The following is a 21,909-nucleotide window of genomic DNA, read 5'->3' as shown; positions in this document are numbered from 1 at the left end:
CATGACCAAAAAAGTTCTAAATATTGTATACGATGAATGATCTAATAATAAAACCATTTTTAAAAGCTTATACCGAAATCTGTAGCTTCTGTTCGCATGATCTCTTTACAAACAATTAGTATTTTGAGGGGTGGTAAGTTTCATAGAAATGTACAAATGGCACAAATGAAGGAAGACTTTTCAGAAAATGATCTGTAAATAATCAGAAGTGCGAATGAAATGTATAATTCAAATTAGCATTTTCAATAATTTGGTTAATATTACATATTTATATATATCTTCTGCTCATTTACATAAAACATATACTAATTTGCTCCCTTGTGCCTAAACTCTGTAACTACTTGGAAATTACTATGATAGATCTGATTAAACTAATCAGCCAGACATCTCACCAATCGTCCACACAATCCATAGTAATTTCAAGCACACATCATGTGAAAGCATATCTTGGTGGTATATTAATTGTTGCGTACTTCGTTTTTTTAATCAACACTTTCTTTAGTTTAAATGTGTTTGGTCTTTTTTTTTTTTTTAGCAAATGTGTTTGGTCTTTGTTTTCTAAGAAAGTGCAAAGAAAACAACTTGAGAATCCCGTATCCATACGTTTGTGACGCAAACGTTTTCTGATTTTCTAAAGTGAGATTTTCTGAGTTTTCTGTGTTATTATTGTATATAAAAACCGTAATCAATAAAATATCATTGTTTTTTCCAGTGAAAATAGATTAGCCAGCAAACAAGTACCAAACTCCAACCAAGTCAACTATTGTGTATGGTCCGTGTGGATACTATAGATCAATAAAATGTAATATTTTAGTTAAAGATATTTTAATTTCATTTAAATTCTAAGTTTTTTTTTTTTTGTAACTGGATTTAAATTCTAAGTTCTTTATATTTTTCCCTTGCAAAAGACAAAAAAACGTGTAATCAAATTTGGCCTTTTGCTTGCTTTGCCGTACTTATCTGGATGATATTTGATGAGTACAACTTGGTCAAGTCAAACTGTTGAAAGAACGATAACAAATTGTCAAATTTAATGGACTAATATTTTCAAAAAAATAGTTTATTCAAGAAAATAAATTATTTATAATGTAAGTGAACTGATATTTTATAAACTAAAATGATGTGAAATGATTTGTTCCATAAATTTTGAATAAAAGAATAATGATATCAGCTGTGAATATACATAAAAGAAAACAATAAAATAAATGAATGAAATATAGATAACCATCTCATTCATTTTATCATAATTGGATTATAATTTTTTTTTAAAAGTTTATTTTTGAAATTAATAGAATAATTATTCCATTTCATTCAAATAAATAGTAAAATTATCCGTGAAATTAAAATAAATTATTCTATGTCATTTCATAAAATAATAACTCAGCTACAACCATTTTGATTGGAGTTGAATAATTAGTTTGCCAAACTTCATAGAAATATATAAAATATATAAAAAGACATTTCATTTTATTTTGATAAAAATGGGATGAATTCATTTTATTTTGTATTATATTCCATTCATCTTATCACATAGTATTTTATTTCATCAGTTTTTTTTATGTTCATATTCACGAGTTTATTATATTATATGTGACACACGGCGTGTGTCGTCTGGCATCTCCATTTTATATGCATGTAAATTTCTCTAGCATTTTCGGAGTGTTGGTTATATAACTTGATCGCGAATAAAGCATTCGGTCTATCACGGAATCTGTTGAAATCTATAGGGTTTGGAAATCTTGTAACTGTTAGTTGTTAGGCATTTTAATCCGAGTACAATCAATCACGCAAAACTATATAAGATATAAAAAGTATGTAACTGCTTTTCTGTGAAGCACAAAGACCTCAACATAAGAATTTAAGCAATATAATAACCAAAAATCACTTGTAAAATAGACAATCACAGTGAAACAAATTGGTTTCTTTGATCATTTTTCTTTTGTTCACTTTAGTTGGTTTCTTTGATCATTTCTACATATTATCTTGTTTCGTCCCACATAAATTTCCTGGGACTATATTGGGCCTCCTTACTTATCTAACTGGGCTTTTAAAATATTCGGCCCGTCAGTATATTGGTAAAACCCTCACCTCTCAAAACTCAAAAAATCATAAACCCTAACAAAAACCCCTTTCGTCGTCACTCTCGTCCTCGATTCCTTCTCGGCCTAACACGATGGGAAGCCAAGCAGCGGTATCGTTCCTCACGAACATCGCCAAGGCGGCGTTCGGTCTCGGCGCGGCGGCGACGGCGCTGTCCTCGTCTCTCTACACTGTCGACGGCGGAGAGAGAGCGGTGCTGTTCGATCGTTTCAGGGGAGTGCTGGATCAGACCGTCGGCGAAGGGACTCACTTCTTGATCCCGATTCTCCAGAGGCCTCACATCTTCGACATCCGCACCAAGCCTCACACCTTCTCCTCCGTCTCCGGTACCAAGGATCTCCAGATGGTTAATCTCACCCTCCGTGTTCTCTCTCGCCCCGAGGTATATATATGCTCGAGATTGTGTTTGGTTTCGTCGATTACAAGATCTAGGGTTTAGGAGGATTTAGGGTAATGTGTTTATTTGGTTGTTAGAATCATTCTGAAAATTTAAATGAGATTTTGGAGAGTTTAATGTGTTTTATTTAGTTATTTGATTGTGGAGGTTTAGGGTTTAGAATCATTCTAACGTGTTTTATTTGGTTATTTGATTGTGTGGAGGTGTCGCGTCTCCCTACAATATTCCAAACATTGGGTGTGGAGTATGACGAGAAGGTTCTTCCCTCGATTGGAAACGAGGTCTTGAAGGCTGTGGTTGCTCAATTCAACGCTGACCAGCTCCTCACGGAGCGTCCTCAAGTGTCGGCACTTGTGCGTGACTCTCTCATCAAGCGTGCCAGGGACTTTAACATCGAGCTTGACGACGTGGCCATCACGCATTTGTCGTACGGTATGGAGTTCTCGAGGGCGGTGGAGGCGAAGCAAGTGGCGCAGCAGGAAGCGGAGAGGTCCAAGTTTGTGGTGATGAAGGCTGATCAGGAGAGGAGAGCCGCGGTTATTAGAGCTGAAGGTGAGAGTGAAGCTGCTCAGTTGATTTCTGATGCAACGGCTAAAGCTGGAATGGGACTGATCGAGCTCAGGAGGATTGAGGCTTCGAGGGAGGTTGCAGCTACACTGGCTAGGTCTCCTAACGTCGCTTACTTGCCCGGTGGACAGAGCATGCTCTTTAACCTGAACGCTGGTCGTTGAGCAAGCAATTGGTATGCACCTTTAAAACTCTTCACTTGTTTGATTACAGGAGAATAATTGATTTTGGACTGGAATTCGCAGTGAGTTTAGAGTTTGGTTTATCTGATCTGTTTTCGATTTGGTTCGGTTCTGGATGAGAAGAAGTAGGGAAAGATCGTTAATTTTAGTTTTGGTATAATTGTATAAACTTGTGGTATACATTCATGTAAACTTTATACTGTGTAATGAGTTTTAGTATATTCACGTAAGTTGAACTAAGTTCTGTTACTGCAGGTGGGGAGAGGAGAGCTTAAGTGACAAAAGAGCAATGGAGTAGAGGATTTAGTTTAATGGTGTTGGTCTTTTCTTTCTGATTAAACAATGTGAAAAAGAGAAACTTTAGTTGCTATTAAAAGCCCATTTATTTAGGTTACTTCCGTTTCAGTGTTGGTGAAGTTTCATTTTTATAACATTGTTGTCTCTCTCCCTCCTATCGATTTGTTTCTTACTGCAATTTCTTATGCAGTACTAGACGCAACATATTATTTACCTAAAGGCTTCATAGCTTCTTTATTTCGTTTTCTGATCTTCAAATGAGGAAGATATATTCAAAGAGTTATTGAGACGCACTCATAAGGGTTTGACTTGAGAGAAAGGGAATCAGACAACTCCATGTCAGTGAGATCAAGAGGAGGATTCATGTCTTTTCAATTTGTAAGGGGGTATAGATTAAAGGTTCTACGATCTTAATATGTCCTTTTGTTCTCAAGGAACTACAAAGTGGTGGATATTATGAAATGGTGAATACTGGCCTTTCGATAAATGGACACTGGAGGTTTCAGAAAGGTCTTTTGAAAAATATGCGATGGTAAAAATGTAAAACTAGAGAAGAAACCGCGTGATGCAACCTTCGAATTATTTATCGGTCCTGGAGTGATGAATGTAAAAAATTATTGGCTTCGCCCGGGTTCGAACCGGAGACCTTCAGTGTGTTAGACTGACGTGATAACCAACTACACCACGAAACCATTTGGTGATTACAGAAACTTAGTAAAAGATGGTTCTATCTATTTGCTACATAAGTAGAAACAAAGAATTTGTTCTTGTTAAAATGTTATGTTTAATTTAATTCCTTTAAATCTAATCTTTTTTTAGATGTTGTAACAGATATATTCATCATAACCACCATTCCATTCAACACCCAATGGGGGCAAAGTTGTGTAAGTTCTAGGAAAACAAAAGAAAATATAAATGGTGTCCATCTCTTCTCCTGTACATTCCCCCGCAAAGCTTTCGTCTTTGCTTCTGTACTGTCTCTCTCTGAGTCTGCTCCTTTACAAAGAGTTGCAGGATCAATATTGGCTCAGAACATATGGTGCGCAACAAGAATACAAAAGCCCCCCTCTGAGTGTTTAATTCTTTATGTGTGTTTTGACTTCAAAGCAACTCTTGTAATTGGTTAGACCTCTTCTTGTAACAGATCACACAGCTGAACGCAAAACAAAACGGCTTGTGCTCACAATCATTCAAGCAACTCCCACAGTCGTGGCAACGCTCTATGCAGACTACGCAAGCTCTGCACGACTGTTTAGGACAAGGATGATCCTTAAGCGGACATGTTTCCGATGCACAATCAAACACCAGACTTGGTTTCTCACACCACGGACATATCTCTAGATCAGTACCTCGATCCTTCTCCAAAGAGAATTCTGATCTACATGATGTATACAGTCTCCGCCTCCTACCCGCTTTAGCATCTGCTGCTCCGAGTAGTAAGTTCAGCTCCTTAAACTGCTCCTTTGTGAAATATAACGCCCCACCGGTGATAAGGCTTTTGACTCCAAGCTGGTTTGAGGATTTCAAGTCTCTTAAAATGGACAGTACTCCTGCTGTGCTTAGTCTATGACAACCGGATACACTCAGCTGCATAACATTAAGTTTAAACATTCAAGAACAACAAACCACATTGTAAATTCTATTAAACTGTTAAAAAAAAAAAATCTCTAAACCTTTGTGAGGTGGGGATTGGTTGCAAGCACTTGCACCAATCCATTATCAGTGATACTAACACATCCTCCCAGATTCAAACACTGAAGACGACCTTGAGCGCGGCGCGTTAGCTTGAGAAGAGAATCATCGGTTACTCTGTACTTGAGAGGGGAGTCACCACTGAGGTCAATGGTTCTCCACAAGAAAGAAGACTCTTTTCTAACGGAGCCGCGCAAGGACCTGCAGACTCCTTCGACCGCAAGAAGGTCTCTCATCTCTAGATACGGAAGGACTAGATCAAAGGCGGAGTGAGGCTCCTCACCACCATCATCATCATCATCAAGGTGAGTGGGAAGAAGAGAGTCGGATACTTTATCCTCCTCCTTGAAGGTGGTTATAACTTTCATAGAAAAGGGATCGTCAGGCAATGTGGCTTCTCCACACAGTCCCTCGAAACCATTCATCATCTTGAAGGTGCTAACCTTCTGTTGCTGCAAGAGGGTACTAAAGTTATCAACAACACCAATCTGAGTCTCGTGAAACCACCAATCAGAGATGGAGTTCAAAGTGGATCTAATATTATTCATACAGAAGGGATCCTCAGGCAAACTAGTAAGCACGTTGATTTCTTCACCGAAACTCAACAAATCGTTGAACAAAGCGTTACTCATCTGTCCTCCCAACATCGTATTGAAGAGATCGTCTTCCCCGAATCGGCCCAGATTACCAAAACCCCATTCTAGATTCCTGCAGTCGCCAGATTTGTGCATACCGCCGCAAGCTTCAAGCTCGTCGCAACTAATCTCCATGTCGAACTAGTAGTTTGTTTTTTTCAGTAAAGCTCAATTAACAACAACGCATCTGATCCAAAAAAAAAAAAAACATAAAAGAGGATTAAAGCTTGTTAAAACTCTCTTGAGGATAGAATCGGAAAAGAGTAGAGAAGAGCTAATGGATTTGAGACAAGAATCTAAAATAGATCCAAAGAAAAAAGGAACGGCTAAGAGAATGAATGAGTAACGAACGATGCGTGATCATTAATCTACGAATGGGATCGCAGAATCAGCGGGGAAGAGAGAGAAAGCATTCAGCGGAAGAAGAAGAAGAAGATCGAATCAGAGAGAGAGAGAGAGAGAGAAAGTGTTTTTTTTTCAGGAAGGGACTAGGGATTGTGGTTGTTGCGAATTTGGCGCGTGTCTAACTGTATCTTCTTGTTATATTATTAATTTAGTAAAAATAAAATAACACTATATTTTTGTCACTCTACTAAATGATGATCCATATTTAATTATATGTAATTTTGACATAACCCTTCTTTTAAAACCATCTTCTTCTTAAACTAATAATTAAGTAAAATAGATTAAAAAAAAATAAAAAAATAACAATATATTTTTTGTCACTCTACTAAATGATGATCCATATTTAATTATATGTAATTTGACATAATTCTTTTATAACCCATCTTTCTTACTGTAAGTTTTTCTTTACTTTCTATCTAGTGAGATAGTGTGTGTTACCAGTTTCTGTATAAAATTAAACTCTTCTTTGTTAGTTGAAAAAAAAATATATATTGATGTTCAACATATTTCAGATTAGTATGATTACAAAACTAGTAAATGGATTCAAGAGAATTTATCACTTGTGTTATCTATCTTATTAAAGCTGAAGTACAATTTCGGTGTGTTTGGAAACATGAATTGCAGTTTAAAAAGAAAGTTTGATTGGAAACATGGATAACAATATTAAATGAGAATTGTTTGGAAACATGGATAGCAGTATATTTACTTTCTTTTATTTACACATTTAGTCATTGCATTTATAAAAAAATAGATATTTCCTTTTCGTAATTTTTTTATTTACAGATTTTACCACTACATTTAAAATCAATTTAAATTAATTAATTGTAATTCCAAACTTATCTAAACAAATTGATGTCTCCATATATTGATCATTATTAATATGTAAAATTACTATTAAAAAAATATTTCACATATTTTAGTCAAACACATAAAAATATATTTTTTTTTATTTTTTTACAAAATCAGTTAGGCATAAACATTCGGATCATTTAGGTACGAGTCGTTTTTTTCGGGTATAGATTTTTTGGGTTTTGAAATTTCTTTTCAGTACTTCCTTTTTGTGTTTTTTATTTATAGATTCTACCACTGCATTTCAAATCAATTTAAATTCATTAATTACAATTCCATAACTTATTGAAACAAATTGATATTCATATATTGATCATTATTAATATTTTACAAATATTACTGAATAAAATTTTATATTTCACTTAATTTAGCCAAACACATAAAATATTTTTTATTTGTTTACAGAATCCGTTAGAAATAAATATTTGGGTACCCATTTAGTTACTGGTCAATTTTTTCGGGTATAGATTTTTTTGGTTTTGATATTAGGCCATGTTTGGATATAAATTTAGGTGTGAGTTTCAAATTGAATCCCCCGGATCTGTATGAATTTTGTTCTGATGTATAAGAAACTAAAAATATTCAAATAACGAAAGTATTTTAAAATGATTTATATTTGAACAAAAAATAATGGCATCACATAACAAAAAATCAATATAAAAGTACTGTACATTTGTATTCAAAATCATTTTTTAACAACAAACTACACAAATATGTTTATTTTTATAAAAAATAAATTACAATGTAAATATTTAATTAATATAGAAATATGTCACATTGTTTAAACAAAATATCAATATAAAAGTATTATACATTTGCGTTCTAAAATTATTTATTTTAACAACAAGGCAAATAAATATATTTATTAGATAGAAAATAAAACAAAGCCAAAAAACACATAGTTTACCAAAGAGACTCTATATGTCAAACTTATTATAAAGAAGATTTTACTAAGATAAATACATTCAATAATTATAAACAAATAATATGTTTCATAAAACTGAAAATAATACCCGCCCTTTCAAGGGCGGGTCAAAATCTAGTTGTTTTTATGATAAATGCTTGGACCTCAACTATAAAAAAACAGTATATGTAAAGTATATATAGATCATATGATCTAATGATTTTGGGACAAAACTAGTATTACATCAGGTCTCTGGATATATTAATATATTTCGGCCAAAAAAAATTAGACATGGAAAACATCTAAATTTCTAACAAATCAAAAGAAATATAGAATATTGGTGATGAAAACACTCAAACTCCTAGTGTTAGATTTTTTTTTTTTTTGTCATCAACTCCTAATGTTAGATAGTGAAGATACATATGTTGGTGATGGTAATACACAAATATAGATAATGAATGAAGATATAAATATTGAGGCTCCATTGAAAAGAAAAAGATCTCTTAATTTTATAGTGTTCTTACAAAGCCTCTTTGCAATATGGGTGAAAAACACAACACAAGCAACGTCCTAGTGAAGATCACTAGTATACATAAGATTCACTTACAAGCTCTCACTGAAGAGATTTTATTCAGAAAGAAAACAAGAAAAAAAAAAACAGAGAAGCTCTTTATTTTGTGTGGTACCCATTATCATCATCTCCTTGTTTCATACAGTTTTATTACAGCGTAGGTGGGATCCAAATGTAGCCATGGGTCTGCAAATAACCAGCTTTCTCTAGTAGCTGATCTGCTTCTGCTGGGCCTCGGCTTCCTTGTTTGTATGGGATCGATTTTACTTCTCCCCTTCCTATCCTGTGAAGCAGCGGAGTGAAGATCTCCCAAGCTGCCTGTTTTTTTTTTGTGATTCATCACAAACATAGTTATGTTTCAAGATTCGACAGCAAAATCTGCCTAAAATGAGATTATGAATGTTTGAAATCAACTTGAGTTAGGTTCTTGATTACTATTCATTTTCTAATGTTAACAAGAGATATGAGCAAGAAGGAGAAAAGGTAAACCTACCTTCAGCTCGTCTCTGCGAACAAAGTGTTGTTGGTCACCTTTAATTCTGCAGAGAGAGATTCATAATATGGTCAATAAAGATTCTGACATACAGAACTATACGGATGTAGGATCCATACGTGTCAAGAATTAGGCGCTCGTAAGCCTCTGGGATCGAGACATCTTGGTAACGTTGCTTGTACGACAGGTCTAGTTCACTCTGCACGGTTTGCATCTCAAGACCCGGTTGCTTCACCTGCGCAAACCAAATCCAAAAACAAAAAAGAAGCTCAGTTCATAGATAGCCTATGAACAAAACTGAATCTCTCTTTATGGACTTACAGTTAGCTTCATGTACATGGCCTCTGAAGGTTGCAAGCGTATAACAAACTCGTTCCTCCCTTGCTTTTGACCTGCATAGAGAGTTTATAACAAAGAAACGTTTTTCGTATTCAATACAAATACATACACTCTGACACGATGAGAAGGTTTCAGTTTTGTTCTTTGAAACCTACATTTGAATATGTCGCCAGGAACATCCTTAAACTGAATGCGAATATCTGCCTTCTTTGAACTCATTGCCTTTCCGGCTTTCAGTATAAATGGAACACCTAAAAAAGGATAAAAATCAATCCACAAGTCACTAACCACTACTAATACAAAAGGTATTCTAACTACTGAAGAGAGTGATGTACATTTTATCTTCATTCTTTTCAAACTTGACCAAGAGAATGAAAGAGTGAAAGAGAGTCAGTACCTTCCCATCTTTCATTGTCTATGCGGAGAATTGTTGTGGCAAAGGTTGGAGTGTTTGAGTCGTTTGGAACAGTAGGATCATCTCTGTAACCTTCATATTGTCCAAGAACCACCTCTTCATCTTTTATAGGTATCACTGATTGAAGAACCTAAAAGGTTCATTATTAAAAAAAAAATTGTATTAAATAGCTGAAAGAGAAGCTTATTAGCATGACTAAGAAATGCGATTTGAGAAAATTGTAGTCAACCTTCACTTTCTCATCACGGATGTGCTCAGGTTTAAGAGAGACTGGTTTCTCCATAGCAACAAGGCAAAGAACCTGGAGTTACACAAAAACATAGTTAATATACATATGAAAGCATCATCTGTAAGTTACAAAGAGAAACTCCAAAGCACCAGAATTACTTGCCTGGAGTAAGTGGTTTTGAATAATATCACGAATGATTCTGAAACAATGGAAGATTACACAACTCATTAGACGATCATATTCAAAGGAAACACTGATAAAAAGAAAAAGATTTACCCATATTCATCAAAGTATCCTCCACGGCCTTCGGTTCCAAAATCTTCCCTGAAAACAATCTGCAAGAAGATTTCTATGTACTAAAACTCTAAACAAAAGATTTGGAAGTTTATGTGCTAAAGTGATCAAGCTCTCTAACCTGGACGTTAGCAATGTTGTCACGGTTCCATAGCGGCAGAAAGAACCGATTGGCAAAGCGGAGGACCAGCTGCAAATGATGCATGGTTAAAGACAATCAATGTCTGTCTGTCTAAATAAACAAACAAACTATCGACTTAGTGTTACCATGTTTTGGACTAGTTCCTTTCCCAGGTAGTGATCAATACGATAGATCTGAGGTTCATCAAACAGTGATCCAATCTGGGAACTGAGTTGCTCAGCAGATTCCAAGTCCTTTCCAAATGGCTTCTCAACGACGATACGTGTCCATCCACCAAGATCAGCTGGAAGATATATTGTGCATATTCCAGTTATAAATATAGTTTTGTAACTAATGGTAGGTTTAGCAGAGACTCACATTTGTTAGTGCACCATGCCTTGATCATCTTGCATACAGGAGGGTATACAGAGGGAGGGAGTGCAAGGTAAAAGAGTCTCCTGGAAGATCCTTCAGAGGTCTTTTTGGAGATTTCGTGCTCTGAGATTGCCTTGTCTAGCCTTTTGAACCCGTCCTCAGAATCATAAGGGCCACTCACATACTTAATCTATAAAAACAAAACGAGCCAGTAGTATTTGTGTGTTTCAGTAACCACCCATAAGAAAAAGAATCAAAATAGTATTGTGTAAAAATGTTATATATGGACTAACTAACCAGCTGAAGAAACTTGGACAGAGCTTCTGATTTCTCAGATGCATTCTTCTCATCAACAAGATATCTACACCAAAGAAAGACAACTCAAAAAAAAAAAATGCAAACAAGAAGAAGATGAAAAGGTGGATGATCTAACTAACTAACCCACGGATCTTGTCTCTCAGCTCCTGATCAGAGATCCTACTTCTTGCATATCCAAAGATATGAACTTCCTCTGGGTTAAGGAATCCCTACGATCATGTAAACCAAAGAACAATTAAAAAAAAAAAATAGTTTGGGATATGAAACAAACAAACAAACAAAGAAAGAGTGTGAGATTGATTTAATCCTTTTTAAGTTTTGAAACCTGGTGGAAGAGATTGAAAAGAGCAGGAAAAGTCTTCTTCTTGGCGAGATCACCAGAGGCACCAAGAACTACGATGGAGAGGCTACCAGTTTCAGAGACTGGACCGTACTCTTTTAAAAACGATTCGTTCCTCAAAGTGGACCTCTTCTCAACGTGCCACTGCCCTGAACCCATCTTCCTTCACACTCTCACAAGTCACAAGTGAAGATACCTCACCAAACACAAACAACACACAAAACCTGCAGAGGTGAAAGGAAAGAATATCAAATCGCACAGACTGATGATGAATCATGGAACCAAACACTTATGAAACACAAAACGATGATAATTAATTGTCGGAATCGTATTTCGTATGATTTTACACACAGAGTCAAACAGATCACAGAAAAAGCTTCGGCCCCAAACTCAACTTACAATCGGAGAAAGAAAAACAACAGAAGAGATCAGAACGACAAAAGAAAACGACAAGAGGAGATTTTAACCTGAGACGAAAGACGTTAGGTGCCCCTGCCTGCGCCGCGAAAAAAGTCGGAGGTAAAATAGTTCACAAGTTTGGGAGAAATGTTTGTCTAGTGGTGGTGGAGGCAGTGTTATGATCGCTATGTCGAATCTACTATATTAATTTAGGGTCTTAAAATTTATCTACCATTTAGAACTTGTCATTTAAATTTGGATATTCTCTAGAATAGTAGGTGTTTGGCTACTTAAATCTGTTTGGTTCCTTGAATATATCCACATGACTAACAACTTAATTTAAACCAACATAAATACACATTATAAATGGTTTAACTAATAGGCTTTGGAAAATTATTAAAATTGTGTTGCTTTGCAAATAAAGGGCCATACGATTATGTAAACCAATTTACATTAGGCCTTATAAATATTGGGTTTTAACCAACTAACATTGTATTTGAAACTTAAAAATAAAAGACTATATAATATATCCACAAACAATATTATAATAAAAAAATACATTATTTTTTGTGGAATTAAAGTTTATTTGATTTTTTTTTTTTCTCAGTAACAATTAAAAGCATTGTCTAAATTTTTTACCTATAAATTTTGAATCTCACACATATTAACGTTTATATACAGTATAAACTCTTTGAATAAATACTCTATAAATTAATATACACTATTTTTATAAATATTATAATTTTATAGTTCCAACATTGAATTTTTAGTTCAATTATTATATCGATAAATTAATAACCTCTATAAATTAATTTTTTATAGTTTTGGTGTAGTTCCAACATTATTAATTTATAGAGGTTTCACTGTACAAGTTTTAATTTAAAAAATGTGTATATTTTATAACCAAAAACAATATTATTCAAAAACTATATATATAAAAAACTATTGTTTTTTATGATTTGTATATTCTAATCTCGGTAACAATTAGAAAGTTTGTTTAAATAATTTCCGCCCTTGAAAAGGGCGGGTGAGTATCTTGTATATATCTATCTTATTAAAACATAAACATTCTGTTGGACCTAACATTTATTTTGTAAGTTTTTAAATTAAATACACTTTTATAACTTTATAGTTAAACCTACATTAAATCACTAATGTTTCTTTCTTTATACTACTATCCATGTTTCCAAACAATATACTATTTCTTTATACTACTATCAATGTTTCCAAACAATATATTTTTATACAACTATCATGTTTCCAAACAATACAATATTAATCTTATATTTTATATCTATCATTTTCTCTTTAAAATTTTGTAGAACATCATAATTTCATAAATTGTAAAATATGAACTTTAAAATTTGGATTATAAGATTACAAATTATGAAACTATTACAATTTAAATCAAATTAGATTACATATTGGTCATCCATCAGTTCAATCGGTTAGTCTCGGATTTTAGTGATTTTTGTTAATATGAATATTTTAAAAACCTAAATTGAATTGTCAGATCTCCGGATTAACCGGTATAATCACAATCGGGTTGAATTTAGAAACATTGATTTAAATGCAAAAATATTTTAAATACACTCTTTAAAAGTTACCAAAATATTTGTTAAGTTATTAATGAAAATTTTCATCGTAAACTATTCCGCGCTTTGGACATGGTTTTGTTATGGGTTTTCAGGGAAGTTGTCAACATGAGGTAATAATCTAGTGATTTAATTAAAAAGAACTTGCTAATTACTATTTAATTAATTAAGAAACGAATCGTTGTCAACATGAGGTAATAATTACCTAAAACCACCACCAAGGGAATAAATTTAAGATCTTTCTCTATTAAAAGTGAAGTACCATTTTTATCTACTATTTAGAAGTCATAATAAGTCAATTCATTAGTTACATAATATCACATAATAATCAATAAGAATATTAATAATAAATTAATTTACCTTTAAATTTGAATTTTATTTTTAATTATTACAATAACTGTTGAAAAAATCTAACAAAATCCTACTAAATTTTTGCAAAAATTATATTAAATTCTAGATTAATTAATTTCGAAAATCCTACTAAACTTGTAAAAACATTTATATTAAATTCTAAATTAATTTATTTCGTAATTAATAATATTAATTAAAATTTATTATAAACAAAAAGCTCTATGCTAATTGCTTATAAATTTATAATTATAATCTGTATTATATTAAAATATAAGTATTATATAAATATATGAAAAATAAATTAAATTAGTAAATTACCTATTTAATTTCTTGAAAATGCTTTCATTTAAGTAAATTATTATTTACCATTAAACGGGTTAAAATTTCTTAACTACGTAATATTTTATACCAAAATAAAGTTATTAAGATGTGTTGAATTTTTTTTCTACGGCTATATGTTTTTCAAAAAGTATATGTTGAAGAATATTTTTAATTTTATTATTTCAAATTATATGTACCAAACTCAAAAATGTAATAACATATAATAAAAAGGTAAAATACATAAAATAAATCACTATATATTTATAAAAATAAGAAACCTAAACAATAAAATTTAATAGTTATACAATACATAACATTAAAATGTAAATCGTTTATCAAAAAAGTTATGATAATTTTAAATTTTACAAAATGAAAAACATCCGCACGAATGTGGGGGTTAAACTCTAGTTAATAATTAAATGGAAAGGTAATGAGAATCGAGGTTGGTAGTGGACGTAGTTGTTGAGCTTGAGCATCCCATGATCCAACATGTTTGAAATATCTTGCGGAGAAGAAAAGTCAACATGATCATGCCGAGTTATGCACCATCTAAAGCATACACATATGACATGACGTAGGATGATAACTCGTGTATCAACACGAGACAGGAGAATCTAATGAAAAATGCTATATCCCAGTTATATGGATGTTCACACCACTTTTAGGCCCTATGAGATCCAAACGAGCCGAGAGTTTTAAAAGCCCATGCCTACACAACTCAGATTTGCTCCTGAGATAACATACATAATACACTGGAACTGTCGCATTTCAACGGTAACATGCTTCTTCTCCTCTGTGTCAACGATGTTCCAATCACATTTTAAACCACTTGGGCTTTGTGTTCTTTTTCTTCTACGTGGGTTTAGGCTCTTGGTTAACCGGTAGAGGACAAGCAAGTATCGGTCATGGCCTCTACATCTTTCAGGGACATGATCTCTTCTTTAAGATAAGGACTTCAAATGGTTGCGAAAGACAAGTGCATGAAATGTTTTATAAAGATAACGCAGATAGAACAGATAAGGTTTAAGTTTTATGGAGTTTTATTACTTAAAGAAAGAGATAATTTCAGCAAGATACAACCACAAAGCTCATCTACTTGGGTGGAGGACTTGCAAAAGAGTTTTCTTTCATCAAGTGCTGATATCTGGCAACAACAATACAAGAATCAATAGAAAAAATCCGGAGGTTCTCTGAAGATTATTAACTTCAAACTTTAAAAAAGGGTGATGAGCGCAAGAATGCATAAAAGGGGCTGGCTGTTCAACGCTGAAGTTGCTTGATGTGTGCGATCTGTTTGCCAGGGTTCAAACCCTTTGGACAGGCACGAGCACAGTTCAAGATTGTATGGCAACGGTAAAGCTTGAACTCGTCGTCAATAGCCTCGAGTCTTTCCTTTGTGTACTCATCCCGACTGTCGCTTATCCACCTGCTCTCAATGTAAAACAAGTACCTCTGTTACTACAACACACAGAAAAAATCAAAACTCTATCTACTAACTCGGTTAAAATCAACTTCCCCAACACGCAACAAAGACACCAATACAACAGAAAAAACTACCATATAAGTTAAGCTACCGTACTATCTTTAACCATTCATGCAAATTTGGAAAGCAGATGATAAGATTGTTGTTACAAACGCATGAAAAAAAATCGAAACTTTATCTGCTAACTCGGTTAAAAAATCAACTTCCCAACATGCAACAAAGACACCAACACCACATCTAGACTTGAAACTTCTACTATTCATGCAAAACTTTGAAAGCAGATTCTAAGATAATAGTTACAAACACATCTAAAAACCATAACTTTATCTGCTAACTCTGTTAAAAATCAACTTCCCAAACCAAAACACTGAACACGCGACCAAAATATAGATAGTTTCGAAACATCAAGACCACACAATATATAGACTTTAATGAATGAATCAATGCAGCTAACAACAAATCTTCAACCATTCATGCAAATTCTGAACGCAGATTCTAAGATTGTTGTTGCAAAACACATCTAAAAAGTCAAAACTTTATCTAGTAACTAATACACCAAGGCAACAAAACAGACTTACTAACAAGATACACAAAATCTTCAGCCAATTTCGAAAGCAATTCAACACTAACAATTCTAATAACTCACCTGTTTGCATGTAGCAAAGCGGCAGGGCCAAGGTAAGACTCAGGGTTCCACCAGTAACTAGGACACGACGTGCTACAACAAGCACACAAGATACACTCATACATCCCATCAAGCTTCGCCCTATCCTTCTTACTCTGCAGAATCTCCTTCCCAGCCTCATCCCCCGGACTCTTCCTCTTCAACCACGGCTCGATACTCTTATACTGATTATAAAAGTTCGTCATGTCCACCACCAGATCCTTGATCACAAACATATGCGGCAAGGGAGTGATCGTCGTCTCCTTAGCCCCGTCTCCTTCGATCTTCGTCAAACACGCGAGGCCGTTGCACCCGTCAATGTTCATCGCGCACGAGCCGCAGATCCCTTCGCGGCAGGAGCGGCGGAAGGTGAGCGACGGATCCATCTCGTTTTTGATCTTGATCAGAGCGTCTAGTACCATCGGGCCGCAGTCCTTGAGATCGATCTGGTAGTCTTGGAGCTCCGGCTTCCCGGGGCTATCGGGATTCCACCGGTAGATCTGGAACGTCTTCAGGTTCGATCCTCTCCCTCCGCCTCCGCCAACGCCGCCGGACGAAGGTTTTGATTCCGTTGAGGAGGATGTGCATCGCGACGGGATTAACCTAGCCGCCGTGGTTAATCCCGCCGGTTTGGTTCTGACTAATCTTCCGATTAAACCGGACGCCATTTTTTTTTTCGTGGAAATGAAATGATAGTAAGAGACGGAGCGATTGAAAATGGCTGAAAATTAATTTAATTAATTTATATTTTTCGGAGATTGCCTACGTGTCCACATTTGTTGATGTGCGGCTTAGCTTTATCTACGTAGAAGAGCCGTAGATCTTTTTAGAGAAGTAGCGCTTTGGTTGGTCACTCGTGGGGAACAGACCCACTGGATATTTTCAAAGGCGCGTGGTAGTCTCGAGAAAAGTGTTGAATTATCTAACACGTGTGGCCTTGTTGGATTTGGAAGTTTTTCACGAGACGAGTTGCGTCCCGTTTGTCAAGAGCGGAGGAGCACTTTGTGCAGTTTTATTTTAGAAAGTAATTTTCAGTTTAAGATTAGGAAATATGGGAGGATCAAAATGCAATTAGTTTAGAAGATTGTTAGACAGACTGATCTACCAAATGCAAAGGATAACTGGATAAGCTCAGTTTATCAATGGATACTTAGGCCACAAAAAGGTGAAGCATATGCATGCAAAATCTTATCATGGGTCCCAAAAGTCCATTAAAGGTTTGGTTAGGCCAGCCCACTTGTCTCCTACTAGGCCGAAGTTTACTGCATATCCAAACTTGAAATGGTATAGAAAATAGCTCGAAACCAGAACTTGAATGGTATAGAAAATGGTATTTTTTTTGTTCAAAAAAGAAAAAAAAAAGGACTTCACGGAAAGCATCACATCTTAGATGTAGAGGTAAAAATCACCATATAAACATATAAGTATATAATCTATCAAGTTGAACGGTGCAACGATAATGTGTCTGAGTTATGTAAACTTTGTTTCTTCGAATATCTTTTATCATTAAGAATGTGTTAAAATAAATAAAGAGAAAAATACCAAAATAGTATCAACCAAGTTTTTGTCACAAAAATAATATCATAAATAATATCATAAATTGACTAAAAAAAGTTTTATTGAAAGGTAATATGTATTTATAATCATTGAGTTAATTAATATAAGATCTAGGGTTTAGAGTTAATGAGTGAAGTTTTAATAATGTGTTCAAATATCTAAAAATAAAAAATAAATATTAAAATTTTCAAAACAAAAAATACTATTTTGATCATTTTATTTTTGAGTGTTATATTGTGACAAAAACTTAAAAATGTTATTTGAAAAATTGCTCTAAAATAAAAGTTCGAATTAATCTTAATCGACTATCACATTTTCTCTTCTAAGAATCATCATCACAAATTCACAACACATCAACACCTATATATGATGTCATAAAAGAAGTTATTCTTTTAATGTATAGTGTAGGGAAGAAAAAAGACACGTCGTCCCACTCGATGTCAAAAGTGTTGACCTTAAGCAGTTACTTTTGACTACCATCCTCAATTAACGGTTTTTATGTTCTACTTCTACAAATTACAAAGACAATCATTTCGTTTAAACTCACATAACATGCTGTGTTTTTGTATCTTTGAATGCAACGTGAGGGAAAAAGAGAGAAAATACTGCAAAACGGCATCGTTAGCATAGTCAGAAAGGTTGACATTTGTAAATACTTGACAAAAGCTCAATTAACGGTTTCACAACATTAACCGTTTGGTTAATCTCATTCTCACCTGAAATTACGATGAAGTAGGTCCCATAGTTATGGTTTCTTTCAACAAAAGAAACTATATCACACATCTCATAGTAATAATTTAAATAAATCACGCCTCCACTCCCGGAACTCTTTTCCTCTTTATATACTTTCCAACAATCTTGAACACAAACACGAATCAGAAACTTCTCTCTTTTATAATATTTTCCTCTCGTTCCTATTTAGAATAATGATTTCGTATACTAATAATCTATTTGTTTACACTTTCATATTTCTCCTATCAATCGGCAACACGGTTGCATTCACTTCGAGTTCGTCGCCGCATACTCGAGATCCGAAGCTAGTAGTTGACGAAGTCAATAGGTACGTTAAAAATGAAAAAAAAAGAAAGAGAATGTGATCAGTTCACATTTTAATTTTTATAACAATGTTGCTTTGCAAATTGCAAACAATGTTGCTTTGTAAACATTTTAATTAATTAAAGTTATCATTGTTTTTTAAAAAAAAATACAATGTTGCTCTGTAAACATAAACTGTCATCCTCATACATTCGTTTAGCATTTAATTCTATACTAGATCTTGACCCGCCCAACTGGGCGGGTGTTTGCTTTAACTTGTAAAAATATTATCATTTTATACTAAATTAGAAATTATTGGATTTTATAAAGTATGGTCCACGTTCTTTGCTATCATATAATTGTTATTGTATTTAATGTACTTATAACACGAAAAAAATACTAATGTTAGTTTATATATTTTTGCATTATTTATTTAATATTGCAACCATATAATTTTTAAATTAATAATAACATATATATCATATTAATGGACAACAAATCTTGTTTGAGATAAATATATTTTTAAATTTGTATTATATAAAAAATATAAATACTAATAATTACAATGACCCAATAAATAATTTAGTTATCAAAATGGATCATAATAACAAATTAACTAATGTGCCCCAATTTTATAGTAACAATTAAAAAAAACATAAACCCAACCCAAGATAGATGTTATCTTTGTGTCCAAACAGCATTTTAATTTTTTTTAACTCTGCAATTCATGTTACCAAACAAAACTAAAAAGTATTTCTACTTTAATAAGATAGATAACAGTACTATATAAATAGATCGAGCTATATATTTATTTATTTATTTATTTATAATGCGATTTCCTAGCTGGTGTTATATAACTATTATCCAATGCTGCCGACATTTTCTCCCAACGACCATAACTTGTTCACATTTAAATGGGTCGACTTTCAAACTAATACGAATGTTTGTCTAAATTATGTATCTGTCTGTAGAAGTGTATTCAATGCGTCAAGGAGGAGCCTGGCCTACCTATCTTGTAGAACCGGAAATCCAATCGATGATTGTTGGCGTTGCGATCCAAACTGGGACACAAACCGCCAACGGCTAGCCGATTGTGCTATTGGGTTTGGCAAAAACGCCATCGGAGGCCGTGATGGCCGAATTTACGTGGTTTCAGATCCGGCCAACGACGATCCAGTGAACCCTGTACCTGGAACGCTAAGACATGCGGTCACACAAGAAGAACCATTATGGATCATTTTCAAGAGAGATATGGTCATTAAACTCCAAAAAGAACTCATCATCACATCTTTCAAGACCATTGATGGTAGAGGCGCAAGTGTTCACATAACCGATGGACCTTGCTTAAAAATTCACGAGGCGACTAACATCATCATCCATGGCATTAACATCCATGACTGCAAACCAGGACCTGGTGAGACAAATCTACACTAGTGTCTTAGTATATGCTTTTATTTAAATTAAGTAGAACCAAAACTGTCTATATCTAATACAGTATACTAATTTGTGTTTATAGGTGGCATGATTAGAGATGGCCCAGATCATACTGGAATGTGGATCCCATCAGATGGAGACGCGGTGGCGATTTTTGGAGGGAAAAACGTGTGGATTGACCATTGCTCGTTGTCGAATTGCGATGATGGTCTCATAGACGCCATACATGGTTCAACGGCTATAACTATATCGAACAACCATATGACACACCATGACAAGGTCATGCTTTTAGGGCATAGCGATACTTATACAGAGGATAAGAACATGCAAGTGACCATTGCGTTTAACCATTTCGGAGAAGGGCTCGTTCAAAGGATGCCAAGGTAAGCAATCTACATTAGTACCTCTTTCGGACACACACGCACATAGTCGTAGATACATAGAAGGTTGCGTTCAAAGTGCGAAGCACGCACATAAAGAGTTTGCATGTGAAAGAATGACTTTAGAAAGTATGTAAAAAGTCAACAAACGGAGAATGAGACTTTTTATGCCACCACCGATCTTTCACATCACTATAGATAGCATTTCACTATCTCATTCTTTAAATGGTATATGAACATTTAGTCGAAAATGTTACTAATGTATAGGGTTTTTCTTTCGATAATTAAACAGGTGTAGGCATGGATATTTCCATGTAGTGAACAATGATTATACTCACTGGGAAATGTATGCCATCGGTGGAAGCGCTTCTCCAACGATATACAGCCAAGGCAATAGATTTCTCGCTCCCGATACCCGGTTTAACAAAGAGGTGCATACCGATGTCTGAATTCGTCGGGAATAGTATTTTCTAACGAAATTCAACAATTTTTTTTTTTAACGAGATAGACTCGAAAAACATGTTTGTGAATTTTTCAAAATTTTAGTTTATGAAATTTAACATGTCACATTTGACCCATGCATCTTAATGGTTATTCTAGTTTTGTACATTATGCATGCTAGACGATACAAAACCCTTAAATGTGACATTTTTCATGTTATAATAATAGGTTACAAAACATGAAGATGCACCTGAAAGCCAATGGAGAGACTGGAATTGGAGATCGGAAGGGGATATGTTGTTGAACGGAGCATATTTCAGACAATCTGGTGCCGGCGCTCCATCAACTTATGCAAGAGCTTCTAGCCTAAGTGCGAGGCCATCATCGCTTGTGGGTTCCATCACGACGACGGCAGGAGCACTAAGTTGTCGACGAGGTGGTCACTGTTGATTATTCAGTATACCGATGATAATGAAATGGTCAAGAGAGATAAATATATTAATTATTAAAGGATCATTGTTTATGCAATGGTTCGTATGTTATAGTGAATGGTAAGAGACTTTTTAATATAGTTTCTAAGGTAATGTTACAAGTGTAATGCGTCTGCTATGTCTCTGGACATTTGCGAGAGATGATTTTAAATTTTCTATTGATATAATGTTAAAGCTACAAAACCATTTCAACTTTTTGTTTGTTTGACCTCAACCACGAGGTTTCTGTCCTTTC

At 34.2% G+C, this 21,909-nt stretch overlaps 5 protein-coding genes and 1 non-coding gene across 7 annotated transcripts; 2 read left to right on the top strand and 4 right to left on the bottom strand.

Annotated features, from left to right (window-relative positions):
- Positions 1-2,096: 2,096 nt before the first annotated feature.
- LOC108823766 (prohibitin-4, mitochondrial) lies at positions 2,097-3,780 on the top strand. The gene is made up of 3 exons (XM_018597047.2): positions 2,097-2,482; positions 2,701-3,239; positions 3,502-3,780. Exons 1-2 carry the CDS (start codon positions 2,174-2,176, stop codon positions 3,226-3,228), a joined length of 837 nt encoding a protein of 278 aa, XP_018452549.1. The 5' UTR covers positions 2,097-2,173; the 3' UTR covers positions 3,229-3,239; positions 3,502-3,780.
- A 381-nt stretch (positions 3,781-4,161) lies between these two features.
- Positions 4,162-4,235, bottom strand: TRNAV-AAC (transfer RNA valine (anticodon AAC)). Its single transcript has one exon. It is a non-coding gene; the product is annotated as a tRNA-Val (tRNA).
- A 144-nt stretch (positions 4,236-4,379) lies between these two features.
- On the bottom strand, positions 4,380-6,368 carry LOC108827216 (F-box protein At3g27290). 2 transcript variants are annotated; one of them, XM_018600576.2, is made up of 3 exons: positions 6,222-6,368; positions 5,217-6,057; positions 4,380-5,130 (listed from the first exon to the last, which is right to left on the bottom strand). In XM_018600576.2, the coding sequence occupies exons 2-3, from the start codon at positions 6,003-6,005 to the stop codon at positions 4,645-4,647; spliced, it is 1,275 nt and encodes a 424-aa protein (XP_018456078.1). In that variant the 5' UTR covers positions 6,006-6,057; positions 6,222-6,368; the 3' UTR covers positions 4,380-4,644. The 2 variants fall into 2 exon arrangements, with proteins under 2 accessions (XP_018456078.1, XP_018456079.1); XM_018600577.2 differs by having other exon boundaries at positions 5,217-6,368.
- Positions 6,369-8,512: 2,144 nt separating this feature from the next.
- LOC108828694 (glucose-6-phosphate 1-dehydrogenase 5, cytoplasmic) lies at positions 8,513-12,131 on the bottom strand. The gene is made up of 16 exons (XM_018602453.2): positions 11,991-12,131; positions 11,509-11,747; positions 11,307-11,392; positions 11,163-11,226; positions 10,869-11,055; positions 10,637-10,794; positions 10,491-10,559; positions 10,352-10,410; positions 10,238-10,274; positions 10,076-10,147; positions 9,829-9,976; positions 9,587-9,682; positions 9,414-9,484; positions 9,212-9,327; positions 9,093-9,138; positions 8,513-8,917 (listed from the first exon to the last, which is right to left on the bottom strand). Exons 2-16 carry the CDS (start codon positions 11,680-11,682, stop codon positions 8,750-8,752), a joined length of 1,551 nt encoding a protein of 516 aa, XP_018457955.1. The 5' UTR covers positions 11,683-11,747; positions 11,991-12,131; the 3' UTR covers positions 8,513-8,749.
- Positions 12,132-15,206: 3,075 nt separating this feature from the next.
- LOC108828625 (succinate dehydrogenase [ubiquinone] iron-sulfur subunit 1, mitochondrial) lies at positions 15,207-17,058 on the bottom strand. Its single transcript, XM_018602370.2, has 2 exons — positions 16,319-17,058; positions 15,207-15,615 (listed from the first exon to the last, which is right to left on the bottom strand). The coding sequence occupies exons 1-2, from the start codon at positions 17,002-17,004 to the stop codon at positions 15,450-15,452; spliced, it is 852 nt and encodes a 283-aa protein (XP_018457872.1). The 5' UTR covers positions 17,005-17,058; the 3' UTR covers positions 15,207-15,449.
- Positions 17,059-18,746: 1,688 nt separating this feature from the next.
- LOC108823954 (putative pectate lyase 11) lies at positions 18,747-21,868 on the top strand. The gene is made up of 5 exons (XM_056993836.1): positions 18,747-18,953; positions 19,900-20,342; positions 20,445-20,745; positions 21,035-21,173; positions 21,412-21,868. The coding sequence occupies exons 1-5, from the start codon at positions 18,820-18,822 to the stop codon at positions 21,631-21,633; spliced, it is 1,239 nt and encodes a 412-aa protein (XP_056849816.1). The 5' UTR covers positions 18,747-18,819; the 3' UTR covers positions 21,634-21,868.
- Positions 21,869-21,909: the final 41 nt, after the last annotated feature.

Source organism: Raphanus sativus, chromosome 9 (genome assembly GCF_000801105.2).
Source record: "Raphanus sativus cultivar WK10039 chromosome 9, ASM80110v3, whole genome shotgun sequence".
NCBI lineage: Eukaryota > Viridiplantae > Streptophyta > Magnoliopsida > Brassicales > Brassicaceae > Raphanus > Raphanus sativus.
Note: the sequence above shows the minus strand (reverse complement) of the source record. Positions and strands in the feature narration are given on the sequence as shown.

Excerpts from the sequence above, each read along its gene's own strand:
- LOC108823766 (XM_018597047.2), top strand. The coding sequence starts at position 2,174 with ATGGGAAGCCAAGCAGCGGTATCGTTCCTCACGAACATCGCCAAGGCG. Across the intron at positions 2,483-2,700 it reads GTGTTCTCTCTCGCCCCGAG|GTGTCGCGTCTCCCTACAAT; the intron begins GTATATATATGC and ends GATTGTGTGGAG.
- LOC108827216 (XM_018600577.2), bottom strand. The coding sequence starts at position 6,005 with ATGGAGATTAGTTGCGACGAGCTTGAAGCTTGCGGCGGTATGCACAAA. Across the intron at positions 5,131-5,216 it reads CCAATCCCCACCTCACAAAG|CTGAGTGTATCCGGTTGTCA; the intron begins GTTTAGAGATTT and ends AATGTTATGCAG.
- LOC108828694 (XM_018602453.2), bottom strand. The coding sequence starts at position 11,682 with ATGGGTTCAGGGCAGTGGCACGTTGAGAAGAGGTCCACTTTGAGGAAC. Across the intron at positions 10,275-10,351 it reads GGATACTTTGATGAATATGG|AATCATTCGTGATATTATTC; the intron begins GTAAATCTTTTT and ends CCATTGTTTCAG. Across the intron at positions 9,328-9,413 it reads CCATGTACATGAAGCTAACT|GTGAAGCAACCGGGTCTTGA; the intron begins GTAAGTCCATAA and ends TGGTTTGCGCAG.
- LOC108828625 (XM_018602370.2), bottom strand. The coding sequence starts at position 17,004 with ATGGCGTCCGGTTTAATCGGAAGATTAGTCAGAACCAAACCGGCGGGA. Across the intron at positions 15,616-16,318 it reads GCTTTGCTACATGCAAACAG|GTGGATAAGCGACAGTCGGG; the intron begins GTGAGTTATTAG and ends CATTGAGAGCAG.
- LOC108823954 (XM_056993836.1), top strand. The coding sequence starts at position 18,820 with ATGATTTCGTATACTAATAATCTATTTGTTTACACTTTCATATTTCTC. Across the intron at positions 20,343-20,444 it reads TGACTGCAAACCAGGACCTG|GTGGCATGATTAGAGATGGC; the intron begins GTGAGACAAATC and ends TTGTGTTTATAG. Across the intron at positions 21,174-21,411 it reads ATACCCGGTTTAACAAAGAG|GTTACAAAACATGAAGATGC; the intron begins GTGCATACCGAT and ends TTATAATAATAG.